Here is a 19,549-nt window from a genome sequence, read left to right on the forward strand (position 1 = left end):
TCTAACATACAGACCTTGGGAGCTGATACAGAGGCTGAGAACGATCTAGGTACTTTCCATGTTCCATCTTGGCGAGACCTGGCTGAGGTTACTGCCCTGACCTTCTCGTCCACGACTCGGACGTGTGGAGCAGCCACCCGGGCGGGCTGGTGGCGTGGTCCTCTTGGGCAGATTTTTGGGCAGGGTCGTGCCTGCTTGAGGGCAGAGGCGCTGGTCACAGGGCCCTTACACAGACTCATATTTTCCCCCTCAAAGCGGATAGAGCCTTAGCAAAGCCATGGCAGCTGGCTTTGGGGTACTGGGGGCCTCAGTCACGCTGAGAGATGCAGCCCTCCTGGGGTTATTCCGAGCGCCTGGGAGAGTGGTCACTCCCACCCCGGAGGGGGAAGGGTGGCCTGTTTCCAAGTCCGGCTTGGTCAGGTGACAGCGGCGCGCCATACTCAGCAGCAATAATACGGAAGAACAGCGCTGGTGAGGCCGCGCCAGCCTGCAAAGAAGACAGCCGGCCCGCGCGGGGACATGCGGCCCCGGGAGCTCCCCGGGCTCGCGCTCTCGCTGCTGCTGCTGCCGCTGCTGCTGCCGCCTTGCCCTGCCCGCAGTGCTGCGCGCTTCGACCCCACCTGGGAGTCCCTGGACGCCCGCCAGCTGCCCGCGTGGTTCGACCAGGCCAAGTTCGGCATCTTCATCCACTGGGGCGTGTTTTCCGTGCCCAGCTTCGGTAGCGAGTGGTTCTGGTGAGTGCGCTCCCTTCCGCCTCCTCCTTGGCGCTCTTGACCCTACCGGCAGGCTCCAGCCACTACCCAGCGGGCCTCGTTCGCCGCCTGGTGCTGCCTACACCCTAGTCGGTTTCACCTCCCACTGCGTTACCGGCGTTTCGCACTTCCGGGTGTCGAATGTGGCGTTTCTTGCCTAAGTGGTTCGTGCTGAGTAAACAAGGAATTTTTCTTCCGTGTAACTGCAAGAGTTTTCAGACACACCTGACTCCTCAGCTTCTTGACAGTTGCGCATATGAAGCTGTAGTTATGACACTACGACATCGAGCTACTAGACACATTCATCAGTTTGTGCAGGGCATCACATGAGCGCGGACTCAGACACAATGGCTCATGGTTGCTCTGCCAATTTGCAGTCATTCTGCAGTGAACTTATGGTTAAAACATAGTCACGAGTATGTGAAATGACTGTTCATTTGAACACCATTGGCTATTTAACGTTAACATGTTACCCATGTGTGGCTCCAGGAACTTTTAAAAGAGGTTCTAGAATGGTACTTTTTTTTTAATATATAAAGAGCTTTATTGAGGTATAATTACACTTAGGCACCATAAAATTCACTTGTTAAGCATACAATTTTAGTACATTCACGGACTTGTGCATCCATCACAACAATGCAGTTTTAGAACATTTTCCATCATCCGAAAGAGATTGCTCCCGCCGGTGTGCTGCGAATCCTGTTCTCACAGCCTCAGGCAATCACTAGTCTGCTTTGTGTCTCTGTATTTTGCCTTTTCTGGACATTTCATAAAGCATCTTTTTTTTTTTTTTTTGTAGCTTTAAGTATTCCTGTTACTCATGGCATATGGATATGCAACTGCTAATGGAATCCACATTCAGGCAACAGCAAGAGTGAGGAGAAAATCATGGCCAACAATATGGTATAGTGGAAAGAGCCTCAAGTCTGGGAGACTCAGTTTTGGTCTCAGCTATTCTCCTAACCAGCTGTTTGCCTTTGTTTTTTTAGAGATGGGGTCTTGCTCTGTTGCCCAGGCTGGAGTGCAGTGGTGTGAACATGGTTCACTGTAGCCTTGAACTCCTGAGCTTAAGGAGTCCTCCCACCTCAGCCTCCTGGGGTGCTGGGATTACAGGCATGAGCCACTGCGCCCAGCCGGCTGGCCAGTTTAAAAATTTATAAAAGACAAACAGGCTGGATGCGGTGGCTCATGCCTGTAATTCCAGCACTTTGGGAGGTCAAGACAGGCGGATTGCTTGATCCCTGGTGTTCGAGACCAGCCTGGGCAACATGGTGAGACTGCATCTCTACACAACACACACACACACACACACACAATCAGCCAGGCATAGTAGCACATGCCTATAATCCCAGCTACTCTAGAATGGTACTCTTAACACAACCCAGTTATACTGCCATATGAAAGGTGCTGCACAAAAATCTGTGCTTTAGATTTTACTTTGAGATCTATGTGAAAATGTGCATATAATTTCTTAAACTGTTGCACATGTCTTTTCTGGCTAAATGCTACAAGTATTAAGTTCTTTAAAATAGAAGTATTTTGTGTGCATATATAGATACATGCACATAATATATTCTTTTATTTTATATATTTATTTAGAGACGGAATCTGACTCTGTCGCCCAGGTTGGAGTGCAGTGGGGTGATCTTGGCTCACTGCAACCTTCGCCTACCGGGCTCCAGCGATTCTCATGCCTCAGCCTATGGAGTAGCTGGGACTACAGGCATGCGCCACCATGCAGGCTAATTTTTTGTATTTTTTAGTAGAGACAGGGATTTGCCATGTTGGCCAGGCTGGTCTCAAACTCCTGACCTCAGGTGATCGGCAGTGGCTCATGCCTGTAATCCCAGCACTTTGGGGCACATAATATATTCTTAAGTAAAATAAAGAATCATTAAACAGTAAGTATTTATTTGAATCAACTATATACTACATAAATAGTATACATCCAAATTAACATACTATATTTAATAGACACAATATAGAATATGAGCTATATGTTATATTAACATTACATAGTATACACTGTACCATGCTTCCTGTAGGAGTAGAAAAATTGCACCGCCATTCCGTTAGGGTCTCTGCTAGGTCCGAGAATTAAATTGACATTGTGTGATTAAATTATATGGGGAGGCTTAAAAAATAAGAGTTATTTGAACAAGGTCTGTACAGTATTCTACTTCTTGTCTGTGAAGCTTAGGATGTTGCCTTTTCTTCTAGTATAGAGTATCTTTCACACTGGAATTTCATCTTCTGCTCCTAAGAAACAGCACAAAGGTCAAAGTGCTCTTCATGCTTCAGCTATTTTTCAAGTTTCTTTACCTTTAATAATATGCCACAGTAGCGTATTTTAGCCCTTCATTACAAAGAGATTGACTACCTGCAACCAGTAACCTTTCTTATTAGTAGGTCAGTTGATGTAAAAAATAAAACTGGGTAAGCTATGGAGAATTATTCATATACTTTAAATAATTCAACTTGTAAAACAGAGACTCTTTCTTCTTATACCAAAACATAGCTACTTCGAAAAGATGTTACAAACATTTATTTGCATGTTTTGGGCTGTAAGGAATCTTGAGTTTATTTTGGAAATGTTTTAGATTAGTGTGGTACATAATTAACACATTTTCTTCCCCCTAAATTGTATCTTATATTATCATTTTGTTCAATCATGAAGATTAGGTAAAGATATATTGGTACCAGAAAAGGATTTGACATTTGTTAAAACTAGTACTATGCCAAAATAAAACAGCTACTTTTGAGTCATTTTATTCTTTGCTACAAATAACTTAATTTTCTACAAATAAACCCATGGTGGTTTGTTTTGACCTAGAACAATAAAGATACTTCTCATACTAAACAAAATAGAGAACACATTTCTGAAGATCTGGAAATGCATTAACCCTGTGGAAGATTTTTAAATTATCTATGATTTCCCTTTGTATCCTCTGCTCCTTACTCTCAATTTGACTTTCGGGCAATCAACTGTACAGATGAGTATATCTGACTGTCCTAAATGGCTAGTAAAAAGCAAATATAAATGATGGACTTGCTACCATAAATGCCTCTTTTCATCTCTCAGCATGAAATTTGAGTCTAAACTGTAGGGGAGAATGCAGGTTCAAATTAGATGATGCTAGGAGAAATTCCCTCCTTTTTTCAACTTTCTGAATGTCCAGTTTCTCTTTTGCAGTTCAATTTAAAAGGTAATGCCTATAGTCCCAGCTACTTAGGAGGGTGAGGTGGGAGAGCCCAGGAGTTCAAGACTGTGGTGAGGTATGATTATGCCACTGCATTCCAACCTGGGTGATAGAGCAAGACCCTGTCTCAACTAATCAATCAATAATAAATAAATAATAAAAATGCTTCAAGGATCCGTTAGGATACTTTCACTTTAAGGTATCAAAAACCCAAGAAAAAGGTATAATGATAGGGGGTTATATTATTTCACATAACAAGAAATTTAGAGGTAGTTGGTTCATTGATGAAATGAAAGACATAGGCTTTTTCTGTCATCCTTAGTCTGGGGACTTGTCCCTTCATGGTCACATGATGGCAGCCAGGCATCATAGCTTCACACAACCTTGCACAAAGGCAGGAGGACCAGTGTCTCTTTTCATTAGGAGGGAAACCATGTCCAGAATTCTCAAAGTCTACTTACCCTAAAGTTCCCTTGGCCACGATGGATCTTACATCCCTGTTTTAGCTGTAGTGGAAGCTGGGAAATTAGGTAAATATGACTTTTGGGTAGGCAAACAACATGCCTGCCACATAGTATGCCCTTCAATTATGTCTTCTTAGCAGAAAGAGTCTCCTGATCATCTTATGAAATGTAGCGCTGATTATGGATTTGCTTATCCTGTAGAAATACTCTTATGAAAGGAATGGTCATAGAAAAAGTAGGAGGTGGGTCAGAAATGGGGGTTGCATCTATTTCATGAGGATGGTTATTCTGTGTTTAAAATGTTTAGATGTGCTTTTCCTCATGATGTCTTGCTTATGCAGTTTAGGATCAATATACCAATGCTCAGAATGAATGCATATAGCAAGTAATCCTTGAAGGTTGAGTCCATTAATTAAAATAACAACATCATCTTAATTTTATTGTTGCGTCTCTTTCTGTGCTGTGCCTCCAAAGTGTTCTCTACTGGTGAATATAATAGATGCATGTTATGTTTTAGGCATGTAGTCTTCCGTTCAGAAGCCCTAGTCACTTACGTTACAAAGGACAATGTGTAATAACACATACTACATGTTGTGATTTAAAGGTGAAGAATTAAAAGAGAAAGGGGCTGGGAATGGTGACTCATGCTATAATCCTGACTTTGGGAGGCTGAGGCAGGAGGGTTGCTTGAGCCCAGGAGTTTAAGACCAGCCTGGGCAACACATGGAAACCACATTTCCACAAAGAAAAAAAAAATAGCCAGGTGTGGTGACACATGCCTGTAGTCCCAGCTACTCAGGAGGCTGAGGCGAGAGGATCCCTTGTGCCCAGGAGGTCAAGGTTGCACTACTGCACTCCAAACTGAGTGACAGAGTGAGATCCTGTCTTAAAAAAAAAGAGAGAATGGGTAGCTGAGTTGCTTAGAATGCTCTAGTTTATGAGCCAAGTGGATTTCACAGGGGGATAGATAGAGAGGGGAGTTTAGTTTGCATAAGCTTTCTTAAAGAAAGCCAAGTCAAACCAATGGGGAAGTGAGAAACAGAATATGGGTCCTACTGTATCTGAATGAGGGGTAAATGGTAAAGGGAGCTGGAGCAGTTCTTTTAAATGTGTGTGTATGTGTTGTTTATACGGTCTTTCCTTTCCTCCCCTTAGGTGGTATTGGCAAAAGGAAAAGATACCGAAGTATGTGGAATTCATGAAAGATAATTACCCTCCTAGTTTCAAATATGAAGATTTTGGACCACTATTTACAGCAAAATTTTTTAATGCCAACCAGTGGGCAGATATTTTTCAGGCCTCTGGTGCCAAATACATTGTCTTAACTTCAAAACATCACGAAGGTAAGTCAATCCAGCGTATGCAAATTGCTGACAATTGTTAAGAAATAAAAAGTTGTCATTTTGGAAGAAAAAACTAAAGCAAGGTCTAATTTTCTCTTAGGAGCAACCATAAGTGGTGATTGACACTTGCTTATAACTTAGGGACTGCATGTTCAACCAAATTGAAAGATATTATGAATACAGAAAGAATCAAACCCTCCACATAACAGAGGAAAGATGGTCACACTTTGTTACATGTATATTGAACAATATTTCCAAGATTTCCTTAAAGCTGTTTGCCGAAGGGAGTGTGAGTTGTAAGTCAAAATTCATCATTGGAACTGCACTCTTTCCTTCCCTTTCTCTGCAATGCAACCTGTGAATGCATCATGGAGGTTACACTGCTATAGTCTGACATCACTACGATACACCTGGCTGCCCTTTTAGCCAAGTCCTAGCCAAATGGTACAAATAGTGGATGAATTGATAGTGATGAAAGTGACCAAGATCACTCGGAGGGAAAAGGATTGTAGAATTGTAATGGTTCCCAGAAAAATCAGAGGTGGTGGAAGAATACCTAAAAAACCCCACAGTCATCCTATTTTAATAGAATAGATTCAACCCATTACCATTCCAATATTTGTAACGCCAAGGAAGCATTAACAAATTGTTTTCGTTCCAACTGCTTGTTAATTTATCAGTTTCTTTTGCATGATCATTTTTGTCTTGGTATAAAAAAATTTGCACTGGATGTGGTCACCCATGCCTGTAATCCCAAAACTTTGGGAGGTCAAGGAAGGAGGATCATTTGAGCCCAGGGGTTTGAGATCAGCCTGGGCAACATAGTGAGACCTTATCTCTACAAACAAAACAAAACAAAACCTAAAAAATTAGCATGGTGGCATGTCTCCGGAGTCCCAGCTACTTGGGAGGCACAGGTGGGAGGACTGCTTGAGCCTGGGTGATTGTGATTGAGGCTGCAACAATGAGTGGAGATAGGGCCCTACACTCCAGTTTGGGCAGCAGAGGGAGATCTTGTCTCAAAAAAAAAAAAAAAAAAAAAAGAAAAAGGAAAGAAAGAAATTTTGTTTTCTTGTTTTCTCCAGGGACGGGATGGGAATAGGAGAGGAGAACCGAAGCAAAAAATCTGGAATTATCAGTGGATAGTTTTCCCTTTGGCCACATTCTGGTAGTTTCATGATTTTCTCCTTTAGATGTTTCTCCTGCTGAGATGGATATCTATAAAGTGTATTTGCTTGAGAACATGCTGATTTCCTGATGTCTAGGAACTTTCCCAACCTGTATGGCATAATGTATTACATAGTGAGTTTATTTAATAAAAATTCATAATCAAACTGTGAGGACAGATGATGTAGCCCACACTTATACATTTTCTAGGACCCATGTTGTCAGATGTTTTCATTGCTTGTGGAAAATTCATGCTATGCTCAGGAAGGACGATCACTGTGTGAGCTTCTGGTGGTGATATTAAAATGAAGACCCATGTGGTTTTAGTACTCTCTGACATTAGGGCCTGTCAAGTTGAAAAATTTTGAATATGATTTTAGATATTGACACTGCTCTGAAGCTTACCACAGACATGATAGGAACAAGAGTGAGCTGTTTTAAAAAGCTTATTTAAATGAATATAAGGCCAGGTGCAGTGGCTCACTTCTATAATCCCAACACTTTGGGAGGCTGAGGAAGGAGGACTGCCTGAGGCCAGGAGTTTGAGACCAGCCTAGGCAGCAAAGTGAGACCCTGTCTCTGAAAAAATAAACAAAATTAGCTGGGCGTGGTGGAGCACACCTGTAGTCCTAGCTACTTGGGAGGCTGAGGTGGGAGGAACACTTGGGCCCAGGAGGTCAAGGATGCAGTGAGCCAAGGTCGCACCACTGAACTCCAGCCTAGGTGTCAGAGCCAGAATCTGTCTCAAAAAAAAAAAAAAAAAAAAAAAAAATCAAAAGTGTGAGTCAACCTTAAACTTGTTCTAATTTACCAAGAGTAAAGTGTTTCACCAAATGTATCATAAATGTCTGTTCTGAAAGATTCTTTTAGATTTTAGTGGAATAGTAACAACGTACTTAATTCTCCAGGCACTAATGAAATTTTTGAGGCTTTCATATTTATTATGTTTTTAAGCATTTCAGTTTATCTATCTCTTCTAACATTTTATGTACAACAACCAGCAATCTAAATGCAAATTCCTGTTAAAAATGAACCATTTCTAAGTGTTGCATAAAGGTACACATTATTTTTCACATCTATGTAGTTGGTAGACTATTCGCTTTTGGGTAATTTTATTAAAGAGGACCCTCCAAGCTTATGACTTTATAGTAGAATGAGATTACACGTGGTGAGTATATTTTAAAGTATAGAACCATTGGGAAACAGTTTTTTTTTTCCCCTCTGCTTAAGTGAATAATCAAGCTAAAAGAGATTTGCTGTGCATGGATCATCAGTGTTCTAAGAATCACACTATAATAAACAATCCTAAAACTAAGCAGTAGCCTTCAAGCTTTGGTTTAGAAGACACTAAGAATCTTGCAGGAGTGCATCTCAGGATCTTCGTAATACACAGTAGTAGTCGTCATTCAGCACGGTACACGTATATGTTCCCATCTTAGTTGTGAGCTGCTATTGTCGATTGTTTATTTTGTGCTATGCCTGGTGCTAGCAGTTGGCTAAAGGCAGAGCAGAGAGCACTTCAGACATGATGCTATCCCTCAAGGACTTTAAAATCTAAGAGGGAAAATACTGGAGATCGATAAGACCATACAACCATCTAACTTTTGGGGTACAATGATGTACCCTGAAAGTTGCTTTTAAAAACCTTGATCTCACCTTGTTTAAATTCTCATTTCTCATATAAAAGCACCACATATGCTATGAAAAAGTTGCCATAAACCAGTCATTTGTAGGAGCAGGTATTTATATATCACATGTACTATGTGACTTGTTTTGGCATTTGTGTGGGTTGAAATTTACTACAATAAAGTTGACATGCTTACAAGGGCTTTCACTATAATTTTCTAGGCTTTACCTTGTGGGGTTCAGAGTATTCGTGGAACTGGAATGCCATAGATGAGGGGCCCAAGAGGGACATTGTCAAGGAACTTGAGGTAACCATTAGGAACAGAACTGACCTGCGTTTTGGACTGTACTATTCCCTTTTTGAATGGTTTCATCCGCTCTTCCTTGAGGATGAATCCAGTTCATTCCATAAGCGGCAATTTCCAGTTTCTAAGACATTGCCAGAGCTCTATGAGCTAGTGAACACCTATCAGCCTGAGATACTGTGGTCGGATGGTGACGGAGGAGCACCAGATCAATACTGGAACAGCACAGGCTTCTTGGCCTGGCTATATAATGAAAGGTATGTATGCTATGAGATCGCTGCAGTTACTCTCCACATTCCTAATATATTTCCAATACTTTAATACCTTTGCTTCCTAAAATATTTCCTTTTAAGTCATTGGTGATATGGCGGGAGAAAATCATTGTAAATAATACTTATTAGCTATATTACTATTTACTCAACATAATCAAGGGTAAACAAATCAGGAGTAAAATCGAACTCAATGGTCTGACTTTGAGATCAGACTAAAAATCACAGGACCAAGAACTGCGAAGGTGTTAACGTTGTGGATCCCCCCCTTTTCTCTCCTACTCTGGTCCTTGATGGCCTCTATTCTGGGACAACTCTGTTTATTCATCCCTATTTCTGATAATGTGCTTCTGAATCCCTCTGACTGCTTCTTTTTATCCTTTTACCTTTTGGTCATCTTTGCTGCCCAGTCAGCGTCACCCTTGTCTGTCTCCTCTTTTCCTTTATCAGCAGCATTTTCACTTTCTCCAGTTTTTTCCTATTGCTTGCTGGTATGCTCAAGGCTGCCCTATTAGAACAGGGAGTTCTGATTAAACTATATGGACCAAATTTGCATGTACACTAGAAAACACTGGGTATTGTGCTATGAAGTCAGGAAGCCTTCTGCTTGCACCTTCTGGGTCCACACAGGGTACAGATATAAATAATCTGAAGAACCCTTGATACTTAAAACAGCAATGTGTCCAGGTACTCCTTCCAAGGGAAAAGACTGGGAGCCATCACTTCAATTTGTTATTCAAAACTGTCCTCTCTATGTGGCGTGGATTTCCCTCTAACTATACCACCTGCTATGATAAATAATGTTGTGGGGATATTTCAGATAACATCAACAAATTTTCTGAGGTTTTTCAATATTAGGCACAATTGTAAGAGAAAGAGAAAGTCTAGACTATATGTATGAGATCATTGAATCACTGGAAAGAAAAGTGTCTTGGGTATAAATTCAGTTTTGACTACCATTTACAATATGGAAGGGAGGTTAAAATAATCATATAATAATCTTATGAGTGCTATATGTGCTGGGTACTAGGCTAAATGTTTTACATAACTTATTTTTGTTCTAATCATAGATGAGGAAATTCATTATTCAGAGGAGCCAGGGAACTTGCTCTAGGTCTGGGAGCTAGAAAGTGACAAAGCCAGGACTCCAATTAACCCAGTTCTGTTTGACTTCAAAACCATGGGCTTTTCATTGTACTATGCCATGGTCCCTTGTTAGAAATGTATTTCAATTAGATATCTTTTTAGTGGCATTTCTTTTTGTATAAAAAGTTTATACCTTTGGCCGGACATGGTGGCTCACGCCTATAATCCCAGCACTTTGGGAGGCCGAGGCGGGTGGATCACAAGGTCAAGAGATCGAGACCATCCTGGTCAACAAGGTGAAACCTCGTCTCTACTAAAAATACAAAAAAAATTAGCTGGGCATGATGGTGCGTGCCTGTAGTCCCAGCTACTCGGGAGGCTGAGGCAGAAGAATTGCTTGAACCCAGGAGGCGGAGGTTGCGGTGAGCCGAGATTGTGCCATTGCACTCCAGTCTGGGCAACAACAGTGAAACTTCGTCTCAAAAAAAAAAAAAAAAAAAAAAAAAAGTTTATACCTTTTGTTTTAAAAAATTGTATGTTTTATTTCAGCCCAGTTCGCGATACAGTAGTCACCAATGATCGTTGGGGAGCTGGTAGCATCTGTAAGCATGGTGGCTTCTATACCTGCAGTGATCGTTATAACCCAGGACATCTTTTGCCACATAAATGGGAAAACTGCATGACAATAGACAAGCTGTCCTGGGGCTACAGGAGGAATGCTGGAATCTCTGACTATCTTACAATTGAAGAATTGGTGAAGGTACAGTAAAATGTCTGGTGGCTATTAACGTAATATTCTTAATAGTGTGGTCATGTAGGAATTATTTCTTATAATTTGTATAGCTCAGTGGCCTATCAATGTAGGACACTGTTCTATCCTGCATTTGTTCTGCTAAGCAGTGACTAAATATACATGTATAAATATATAAATGCAACATATTAACACATTAAAGATATAATTATTTATCTAAAAACCTTTATTCTTAATTTTTTAGCAACTTGTAGAAACGGTTTCATGTGGAGGAAATCTTTTGATGAATATTGGGCCCACACTAGATGGCACCATTTCTGTAGTTTTTGAGGAGCGACTGAGGCAAATGGGGTCCTGGCTAAGAGTCAATGGAGAAGCTATTTATGAAACTCATACCTGGCGATCCCAGAATGACACTGTCACCTCAGATATGTGGTAAGTCATTCTTGTTCCAAGTCTCTTTTATAAAGGGAGAGATTTAAAATTTATCAGACATACAAAGAGTAGGATAAAAAGAAAAATTGGATTAATTCCTATTTATATAAAGCACTTTCCAAACTTTGCTTACTCTAATATAAAGAGAAGGGGAAGAATTTGCATGTTTTTGAACATTTATTGTTTACCAAATTGAGCTTACATCATCTCTGTGTATCTCCCAGTGGTGGACAAATTTTGGCTGAAAGTAGTCAGCTCTTAGAAAAATTGTAAGCCATTTAGACCAACAAAAAACGCTGAATGGTTAGTCTAAAACAAAGACTACTATTTATTTAGTTCTGTAAATTCTGACTTTTGCAGATGTTGCATCCCATGAAATTAGCAAACAAGAGGTACCCAATGGCAGAGAAAATGTTAGGTTAAAAATGATTCAAAATAGGGAGGATTCTGGGAAGATATTTCTCTCTGAGATTGGAAAGGTTCTGTGTGTCAATGAGTGTCTGAGTCAGACACAAATATGACAGTTTCTGATATGGTTTCTTAACATACATAAAATAAGAGTAGTAGCGGCAAAGTTCTAAAAATTCACCTTCGGTTGGCCCCTGATTACTGCCTGATTAAATAGAAATGAAAAGATTAGACTAAATGTTCTTCAATCTACTTGACTGATGACTTAAAACATTATCAACCCATTGAATAAAATGAAGTAGGGCAATCTGGACAGAGCAAATAATTGTGGAATTTTAAAATGTTGATCTGGGAGAAGCCATAATAGAGCTCAATATCAATCTCTCATGTGATAGAGGATAGTGCAAATCTGGTTTTGGAATTTGCTTCTGTACTTATATTTGAATACGAGGGTATCTGATCTGGGACTTCATGGTCATTAATCATTATTCTATTGTGTTTATTTCAATAAATAAACATAAAAGCTAAATATTTAATGTGCATTATAAAGCTGCGAGTCTGGATCCCACCAACTTCCCCAATGCTGAGTGGTCCTACTCTCCCTCCTTACCATAGGAGCCTTCTTCCCCATCAGGTTCATCGTGCCCACCTTCTTGCAGTCACCTACAGACTCCCAGGGGAACCCTTAAAATCCTTTGAGAGTGTAGCCCTGGATACCCATCCCTGTCCCCAGAACTACTCTTCACATAATTCTTACTGATTTTAATTTCTATTCACAGTTCTCATTATCTGCACCTCCTGTCTTCTAGGGATCTCGTCCACTTGACCTTTGTTACCTGTTCCTTTGCATGACCAATACACAAGGTCATGTTGGTAATAGAAAGTCGAACTTCCTACTCAACATTTCCACTTGGATGCATAGCATCTTAGACCTGTATGTCCACAACTGAAGTCCTGAGTTTTAAAATTTTGCTATAAACTGGCTCCACCCATGGTCTTCTCCATCTCAGTTAATGGCAGCTTCATCCTTTAGGTGGCTGTCAGGCCCAAAACCTTAAAGCCCTTCGTTTCCCTTTCTTTTACAGTCACAGCCAACCCATCAGCAGATATCATCCTTTTTATCTTGGAAATATATTCAGAATCTGACCATTTCTCATCCTCTCTGTGGCAACCCTCATCCTTTTAGTTTCCATTGTCTTGCCCCTGCCTGGATTATTTTAGTAGCTTCTTAACAGGTTTCTATTTCTACCCTTTAACCTATTCACCACAAAGCGATCAGAGTAAACTTTTAAAGAATAATGCCACTTCCATGCTCACATTTCTCCAGTGGCCTCCAGTCTCAGAGAAAAGGCCGGGTCCCATAGATGCTTACAAGGGCTTATCAAACCTGGCTCCTAATCGCCTTTCTGATCTTATCTGCTGTCACCCTCTCCTATTTCCTTTCCTTCAGCCACTCTGCCTTCCTTGCTGTTGCATCAACAGGCTAAGCACAGTCTTGCACTGGGGCTCCTGTACTTGCCATTCTGACTGGAATGCTTTCTCCAGACGCTCCCGTGGACCTCCCATGGTGCTCCCATGGCTCTCTTCCATGCCACATTTAAGAGGTCTTCCCTGACTATTCCACTTAAAATAACACACCCAGGCCCCTCTGTTCGTACTTAGCATGCCCTGTCCTTCTTACCTGGCTTGTTTTCTCCATAGTATTTAATCATCACCTGTGTATTTGTTCACTCTAATTTCTCCCACTAGAATGTAAGCCCCATGAGGACAAGGACTTTGTTCAATGTTGCAAATAGCTCTAAAACACTGTCTAGCATTTTAAGATTTCAGTAAGTATTTGTTAAGTAGTTGAATGAATACATGAATGAATTCCATTTTCTTTGTCTAAGGCATACTTCTCTTACCTTCTTCTTTGTTCTCATTCATCCTCTAAGTCTCAGATTAAATGTCATGTTCTTGGAGAAGCTTCTTTCTGATGTTCTAATCTAAAGAGATCCTTTTGTCACAATCTCTTAATTTCCTTTTCTTTCATAGTGCTTATCAGAACTCACACTTTCATATTATTTGTGTGATTTTTTAGTGTCTGCCTTTACTGTCTGCCCACTCTAGTCTAAGTTCCATAAGCACAAGAACTATGTGTGTTTTGTTTTCTACTGTAACTCTTAACACTGAGCACAGTACTAGGCACAGAATGGACACATGCATTTCCTGTCTTGTTGAATGAATGAATGAATAAAAACATTTGAACAACACATGAAAAGCCATGAAGCTCTTGCATCCTACCCCCTTAGCTCATCCCCCTCTCCTTTTCAGCTCCACAAGAGCTGATGAAAAGGAATGCTAGTCCAAGAAAATCTTTGTCTTTCAAGAACTTCCTTTTGGTCTTGTGGGAGGAAGGTGCTTTTTATACTAGTATGGGGCTATTTTTCCTTCCCTTCTATTAATGGCAACATTGGTAAATAGGTGCTAAATAGAAGTATCTCTGTAAAATAATTCCAGATTTTTCCTGATCCACAAATAATGAGAAATATGGGATGTAACTTCTTACTATGCTTTTTATTTTTTCTTTTAACCAGGTACACATCCAAGCCTAAAGAAAAATTGGTCTATGCCATTTTTCTTAAATGGCCCATATCAGGACAGCTGTTCCTTGGCCAGCCCAAAGCTATTCTAGGGGCAACACAGGTAAGAGGGAATTTTACCTTTTTCCTTTAAATTGCTGATTAGAACACCTTGATGCAAACATAACTTTTAACTTTAAGGGGAGCCTTATGTCTGTTCCTCTTACACCTCATAAATGGAATTTCAAAATGAGCTCCAGCCAAGTGTTGTACTCACACTGTAATTCCAGCACTTTGGGAGCTGAGGCAGGAGGATGTCTTGAGGCCAGGAGTCTGAGACTAACCTGGGCAATATAGCGAGACCCATCTCTACAGAAATTTTTTTAAAGGTTAGCTGAGTATGGTGGCACACACCTGTAGTCCTAGCTGCTCAGGAGGCTGAGGCAGGAGGATTGCGTGAGCCCAGTAGGTCAGGACTAGGGTGAGCTATGATTGCACCACTTCACATCAGTCTGTCTCTGGAAAAAATAAAACAAAACAATAAAATCAAATCAAATGAATTTCACCAATGAGAGTGTTTAGTCAAAACCTTTGAAACTTTTGGTTTCCCAGAAAATTAAGCTGATGAAACAGCTACAATATCTCTATGCATGACACTGTAAAATAGACATTATTCTTCACAGTCATTCTATGTTGTTTAAGTTCATTGCATGTATCCAAAATGATTCTTCTCACAAAACTAGAATTTAGATACTTTCCCTGACACCCTGCTCCAGAACATATCTAAATACAAGATGTCATGACTCTACTATTTTATGTTTATAAAACATGTTGGAGAAAGTTAGAGATTAATTTAACTGTTGTAACCACCAGATCTGGCATTGAGTTCATGCTGATATATTTTATAGCTTATTTTTTAAAATACATTATCCCTTTGGAGGGTAATTGTCCATATGGTTCTCCTTGCATCACCTTTCTGCGTTTCATTTCTAATACGTGTGGTTGATGAGGCAGAAAGAAGATGAGTTCAAATCTAATGCTTAATTATAGCTTAGTAGCCCAGGTATGACACTGATTATATTTTTATTTTATTTATATTCTTTTTGGTGCCAATTAACATCATTATTTAAAAGCTCATGTGTTTTATTTTTGAATTGATCCACCTGAGAAGCAAAATTTTTGGCTCAAAATAACCCTAGAATATGTAGAGAACTTATTTGAATTTGCTTAGTATACTAAGACTAAGGATATAAAACAATTACAACAACAATTGATCAAATTTATGTATTATTGATAGTGGAAGTTATTAGAAAATCTGGGGGAGGAACACTGACTAGATAAGCCTTACTTGGGCAGACTGGTTTCAGAGTCATTTTCTGCTCCTGATCCTCTCTTCAGCATTTTCTCCACTCTGACACTCCATTCAGCCTTTAAAATTCTCCTCCCTCAACCCCTGAACACTCTTATTTACCTCTTGAGAGTAAAACAGAAGCAAGAATATAGAGGCAAGATACATATACTCAAATTAGATGAACAGTGAATTGTGAATCACTAAATAAAGGTAACAATGAATCTCTGGCCTCAGTTCTTTTTTTCAGAATTACTAATCACTCCTTCCCAACAGAAAGTGGGTGACAGAGATAAATTTGGAGATGCTTGCATGTATGTTTTTAATTTCAGGTGAAACTACTGGGCCATGGACAGCCACTTAACTGGATTTCTTTGGAGCAAAATGGCATTATGGTAGAACTGCCACAGCTAACCTTTCCTCAGATGCCTTGTAAATGGGGGTGGGCTCTAGCACTAACTAATGTGATCTAAAGTGCAGCAGAGTGGCTGATGCAGCAGTTATGTCTAAGACTAGGAACTATCAGGTGTCTATAATTGTAGGACATGGAGAAAGCAAATGTGCAATTGGTTAAGAAAAATAAAGTAATTATTTTGGCAATTCAGCCTTTTCCCTTTTCCCTGCTAAATTAATGTAACCATTTTAACTCGCCAGTGCACTTTAACATTAAAGTCTCTTTACATTGATGTTTCCATATGTAACTCAGAGATGAGAATTTCTTCACATTAGAGTAGCTAGGAATTGGTGGTATTGTGGACTGAACTGAAAATTTTATGTTGAAGCCATAACCCCCAACATGACTGTACAGTTATGAGTCACTTAACGAAGGGGATATTTTCAGGGAAACACAATGCTAGTCAATTCTTTGTTGTTGTTGTGCCAACGTCATAGAGTGTATTTACACAAACCTAGATGGCATAGCCTATTACACACATAATCTGTATGCTATATAGACTATTGCTTTAGGCTACAGACATATATAGCATGTTACTGAGTACTGTAGGTAATTGTAACACAATGGTATTTGTGCATCTAACATATGGAAATATAGAGAAGGTACAGTGAAAATACTGTAAAAAATGGTGCACCTGTATAGGGCACTTAGCATGAATGGAGCTTACAGAACTGGAAGTTGCTCTGGGTGAGTCAGTGAGTGAGTGGTGAGTGAATGTGAAGGCCTAGGACATTATTAAACACTACCATAGACTTTAGAAATACTGTTACACTACATTTATAAAACATGTTTTTCTTTAATAATAAATTTATGTAAGCTTACTGTAACTTTATAAACTTTTAAGCTTTTAAAACCTTTTTGGCTCTTTTGTAATGACACTTGGCTTATAACATAATCTCATTGTGCAAATATACAAAAATATTTTCTTTCTTTATATTCTTATTCTATAAGCTTTTTTCTACTTTTAAAATTTTTAGGTTTTTACTTTTACAGAAACATACACATTAGCCTAGGCCTAAACGGGTCAGGATTATCAATGTCACTGTCTTCCACCTCTACATCTTGTCCTGCTTAGGTTTTCAGGGGCAAATACCCATGGAGCTGTCACCTCCCATAATAACTCCTTCTAAAATATCTCCTGATGGACATGCCTTACGTTGTTTCACAGTTAACTTTTTTTTTTTTTTAAGTAGGAGTACACTCTAAAATAATGACAAAATGTATAGTATAGCAATACATAAACCAGTAACTTAGCTGTTTATTATCAAGTATTTTGTACATTATATCATTTTATGTGCTAGATTTTTATGACTGGCAGCACAGTAGGTTTACACCAGCATCACCATAAACAACATGATTAACGTGTTGTGCTGCCTTATGATGGCTATAATGTCACCAGGTGAAAGGAATTTTTAGCTCCATTATAATCGTGTGGCACCACCAATTTATATGCAGTCCACTATTGACTGAAAAGTTGTTATGCAGTACGTGGCTATATTAGGAAATAGGGATTTTAAAGAGGTAACTAAGGTTAAGTGAGGTGACAAGGGGGGGAACATAAAGCCAATAGGACTGATGTCCTTATAAGAAGGGGAAGACACACCAGGGATACAAGTGCACAGAGGGAAGGCCATATAAAGACAGCGAGAAGGTGCCATCTGCAAGTCAAGGAGAGAAGTCTGAAGAAACCAAATCTGCTGACACCTTAATGTTGGATTTTCAGCTTCCAGAACTGTGAGAAAATAAATTTCTGTTGTTTAAGCTACTCAGGTTGTGTTTTCCATTCCCATTTGCTGCAATGTATGTTTATCAAAGGCTGAGTTTGTGACTGTAGTGGGTCAAATAGTTTATGTCCCTTGGAATGTCCCCAACAATTTGTGTCCACCTGGAACCTCAAAATGTGTTCTCACTTGAAAGTTGTGTCTTTGCAGATGTAATAGGTAAGTATTAGATAAGGTCATATTGGATATGGGTAGGTTCTCAATCCAATGAGAGTATCCTTATAAATGACAGAAAAAGACACAGAGACAGAAGGTCATGTGATGACTAGGCAGATACCGAAGTTATGCTGCTGTAAGCCAGGGAATTTATGGGGCCATTTCAAACTGGAAGAGGCAAGAAGTACTGGAAAGATCTTCCATAGAGCTTTCAGAGGGAGCATGGGCCTGCTGACACCTTGATTTTGGATTTCTAGCCACCAGAAGTGTGAGAGAATAAATTTAAGCCACTTACTGAGTGGTAATTTGTTATAGCAGCTCTAGGAAACTATAACAGTTACCAAACAAATTGATTATGCCAGTTGAACTTTTTATGATGATTGTATGAGCCAATGATGCAAGTGTGAAGAGGTGTAGTTTCTGTGAAAGCCAAGTTAAGTACTTTGGAGAGACTAAAGCTTGTTGACTTTAAAAATTTAAAAAAAAAAAAAGCTATTAATTGTGGGTGAAACTGTTCTAAAAGATTGGGGGAAAATACAGTAAAAATTTTCAAAAATTCTGCACCTCTGGTTCACACTTATATAATGTAATGCATGTAATTTGTACAAGAAAGATAATTAGAGCCAGGTGCAGTAGCTCCAGCTTGTAATCCCAGCTACTTGAGAGGCTGAGGTGGGAGGATCTTGAGGCCAGGAATTCAAGAAAGACAAGTAGAGAACATCTGTCAGCAGACCTATATGGGAAGGCAGCTATGCTACGCCACTATATCACCAACAGCCCAACTGAGCAGACCTACATTAAAAGGTTGGAAAAAACCTGGATCCTATAGTAAATAAGTGACAAATAAAGATATTTAAAGTTAAAATGTCTATATATGTATTTATGACACCCTGATTTAAATCACTTTTTAGATTAACCAAACAACTAAAGGTTTCTGATGAGAGGGCTCCTGCTATACTATTAGGAGGCAGATTTGTACTATCTAAGACCAATTGACCTTATTTTTATATTTACTTATTTTTGGGGTACAGCATCTTGCTCTGTCACCCAGGCTGGAGTGCAGTGGTATGATCTCAGTTCACTGCAACCTCCACCTCCTGGGTTTAAGCAATTCTGCCTCAGCTTCCCAACTAGCTTTAAATACAAATGGTTTTTACCTTGTCATCTCTTCCACTGCCACAATTATACAGATGCATATGATTCCAGGTCATAATTTTCAGCTGATCAGATTTGTATCCTTACAAGGCCACACCTGTTTAGTTTCACATTTTCCCTGGATGAAATCCTGGGTTAATTTTGTTGGAAGAGATGTGTGCCCATTACGCACATATTCCTTACTTTCCCAAAATGCTATTTTTCATTAACCCTATTAAAAATGAGAATATCTCCATGTTTTGTCAACTTTTGAAAAGAGGCATTTTCCCTCCTCTTTACTTCTTTTTG

At 39.6% G+C, this 19,549-nt stretch overlaps 1 protein-coding gene across 4 annotated transcripts in view; it reads left to right on the forward strand.

The window, feature by feature from the left end:
* Positions 1 to 112: 112 nt before the first annotated feature.
* Positions 113 to 19,549, forward strand: part of FUCA2 (alpha-L-fucosidase 2) — a 29,889-nt gene continuing 10,452 nt past the window's right edge. For 2 of the 4 annotated variants that reach the window (XM_032274582.1, XM_032274581.1), the window contains exons 1-6: positions 113 to 734; positions 5,572 to 5,759; positions 8,775 to 9,114; positions 10,762 to 10,972; positions 11,208 to 11,398; positions 14,383 to 14,491. In XM_032274582.1, the coding sequence (XP_032130473.1) occupies positions 520 to 734; positions 5,572 to 5,759; positions 8,775 to 9,114; positions 10,762 to 10,972; positions 11,208 to 11,398; positions 14,383 to 14,491 (1,254 nt within the window). In that variant the 5' untranslated portion in view covers positions 113 to 519. Of the gene's footprint in view, positions 735 to 5,571; positions 5,760 to 8,774; positions 9,115 to 10,761; positions 10,973 to 11,207; positions 11,399 to 14,382; positions 14,492 to 16,047; positions 16,410 to 17,756; positions 18,584 to 19,549 lie in introns of those variants that run through there. The other 2 variants (XM_032274580.1, XM_032274579.1) reach the window with 2 other exon arrangements.

The sequence above is a fragment of the Sapajus apella genome, unplaced genomic scaffold, assembly GCF_009761245.1.
Source record: "Sapajus apella isolate SASKATOON/1434 unplaced genomic scaffold, GSC_monkey_1.0 scaffold6, whole genome shotgun sequence".
In the NCBI taxonomy this organism is placed as follows: Eukaryota; Metazoa; Chordata; class Mammalia; order Primates; family Cebidae; genus Sapajus; species Sapajus apella.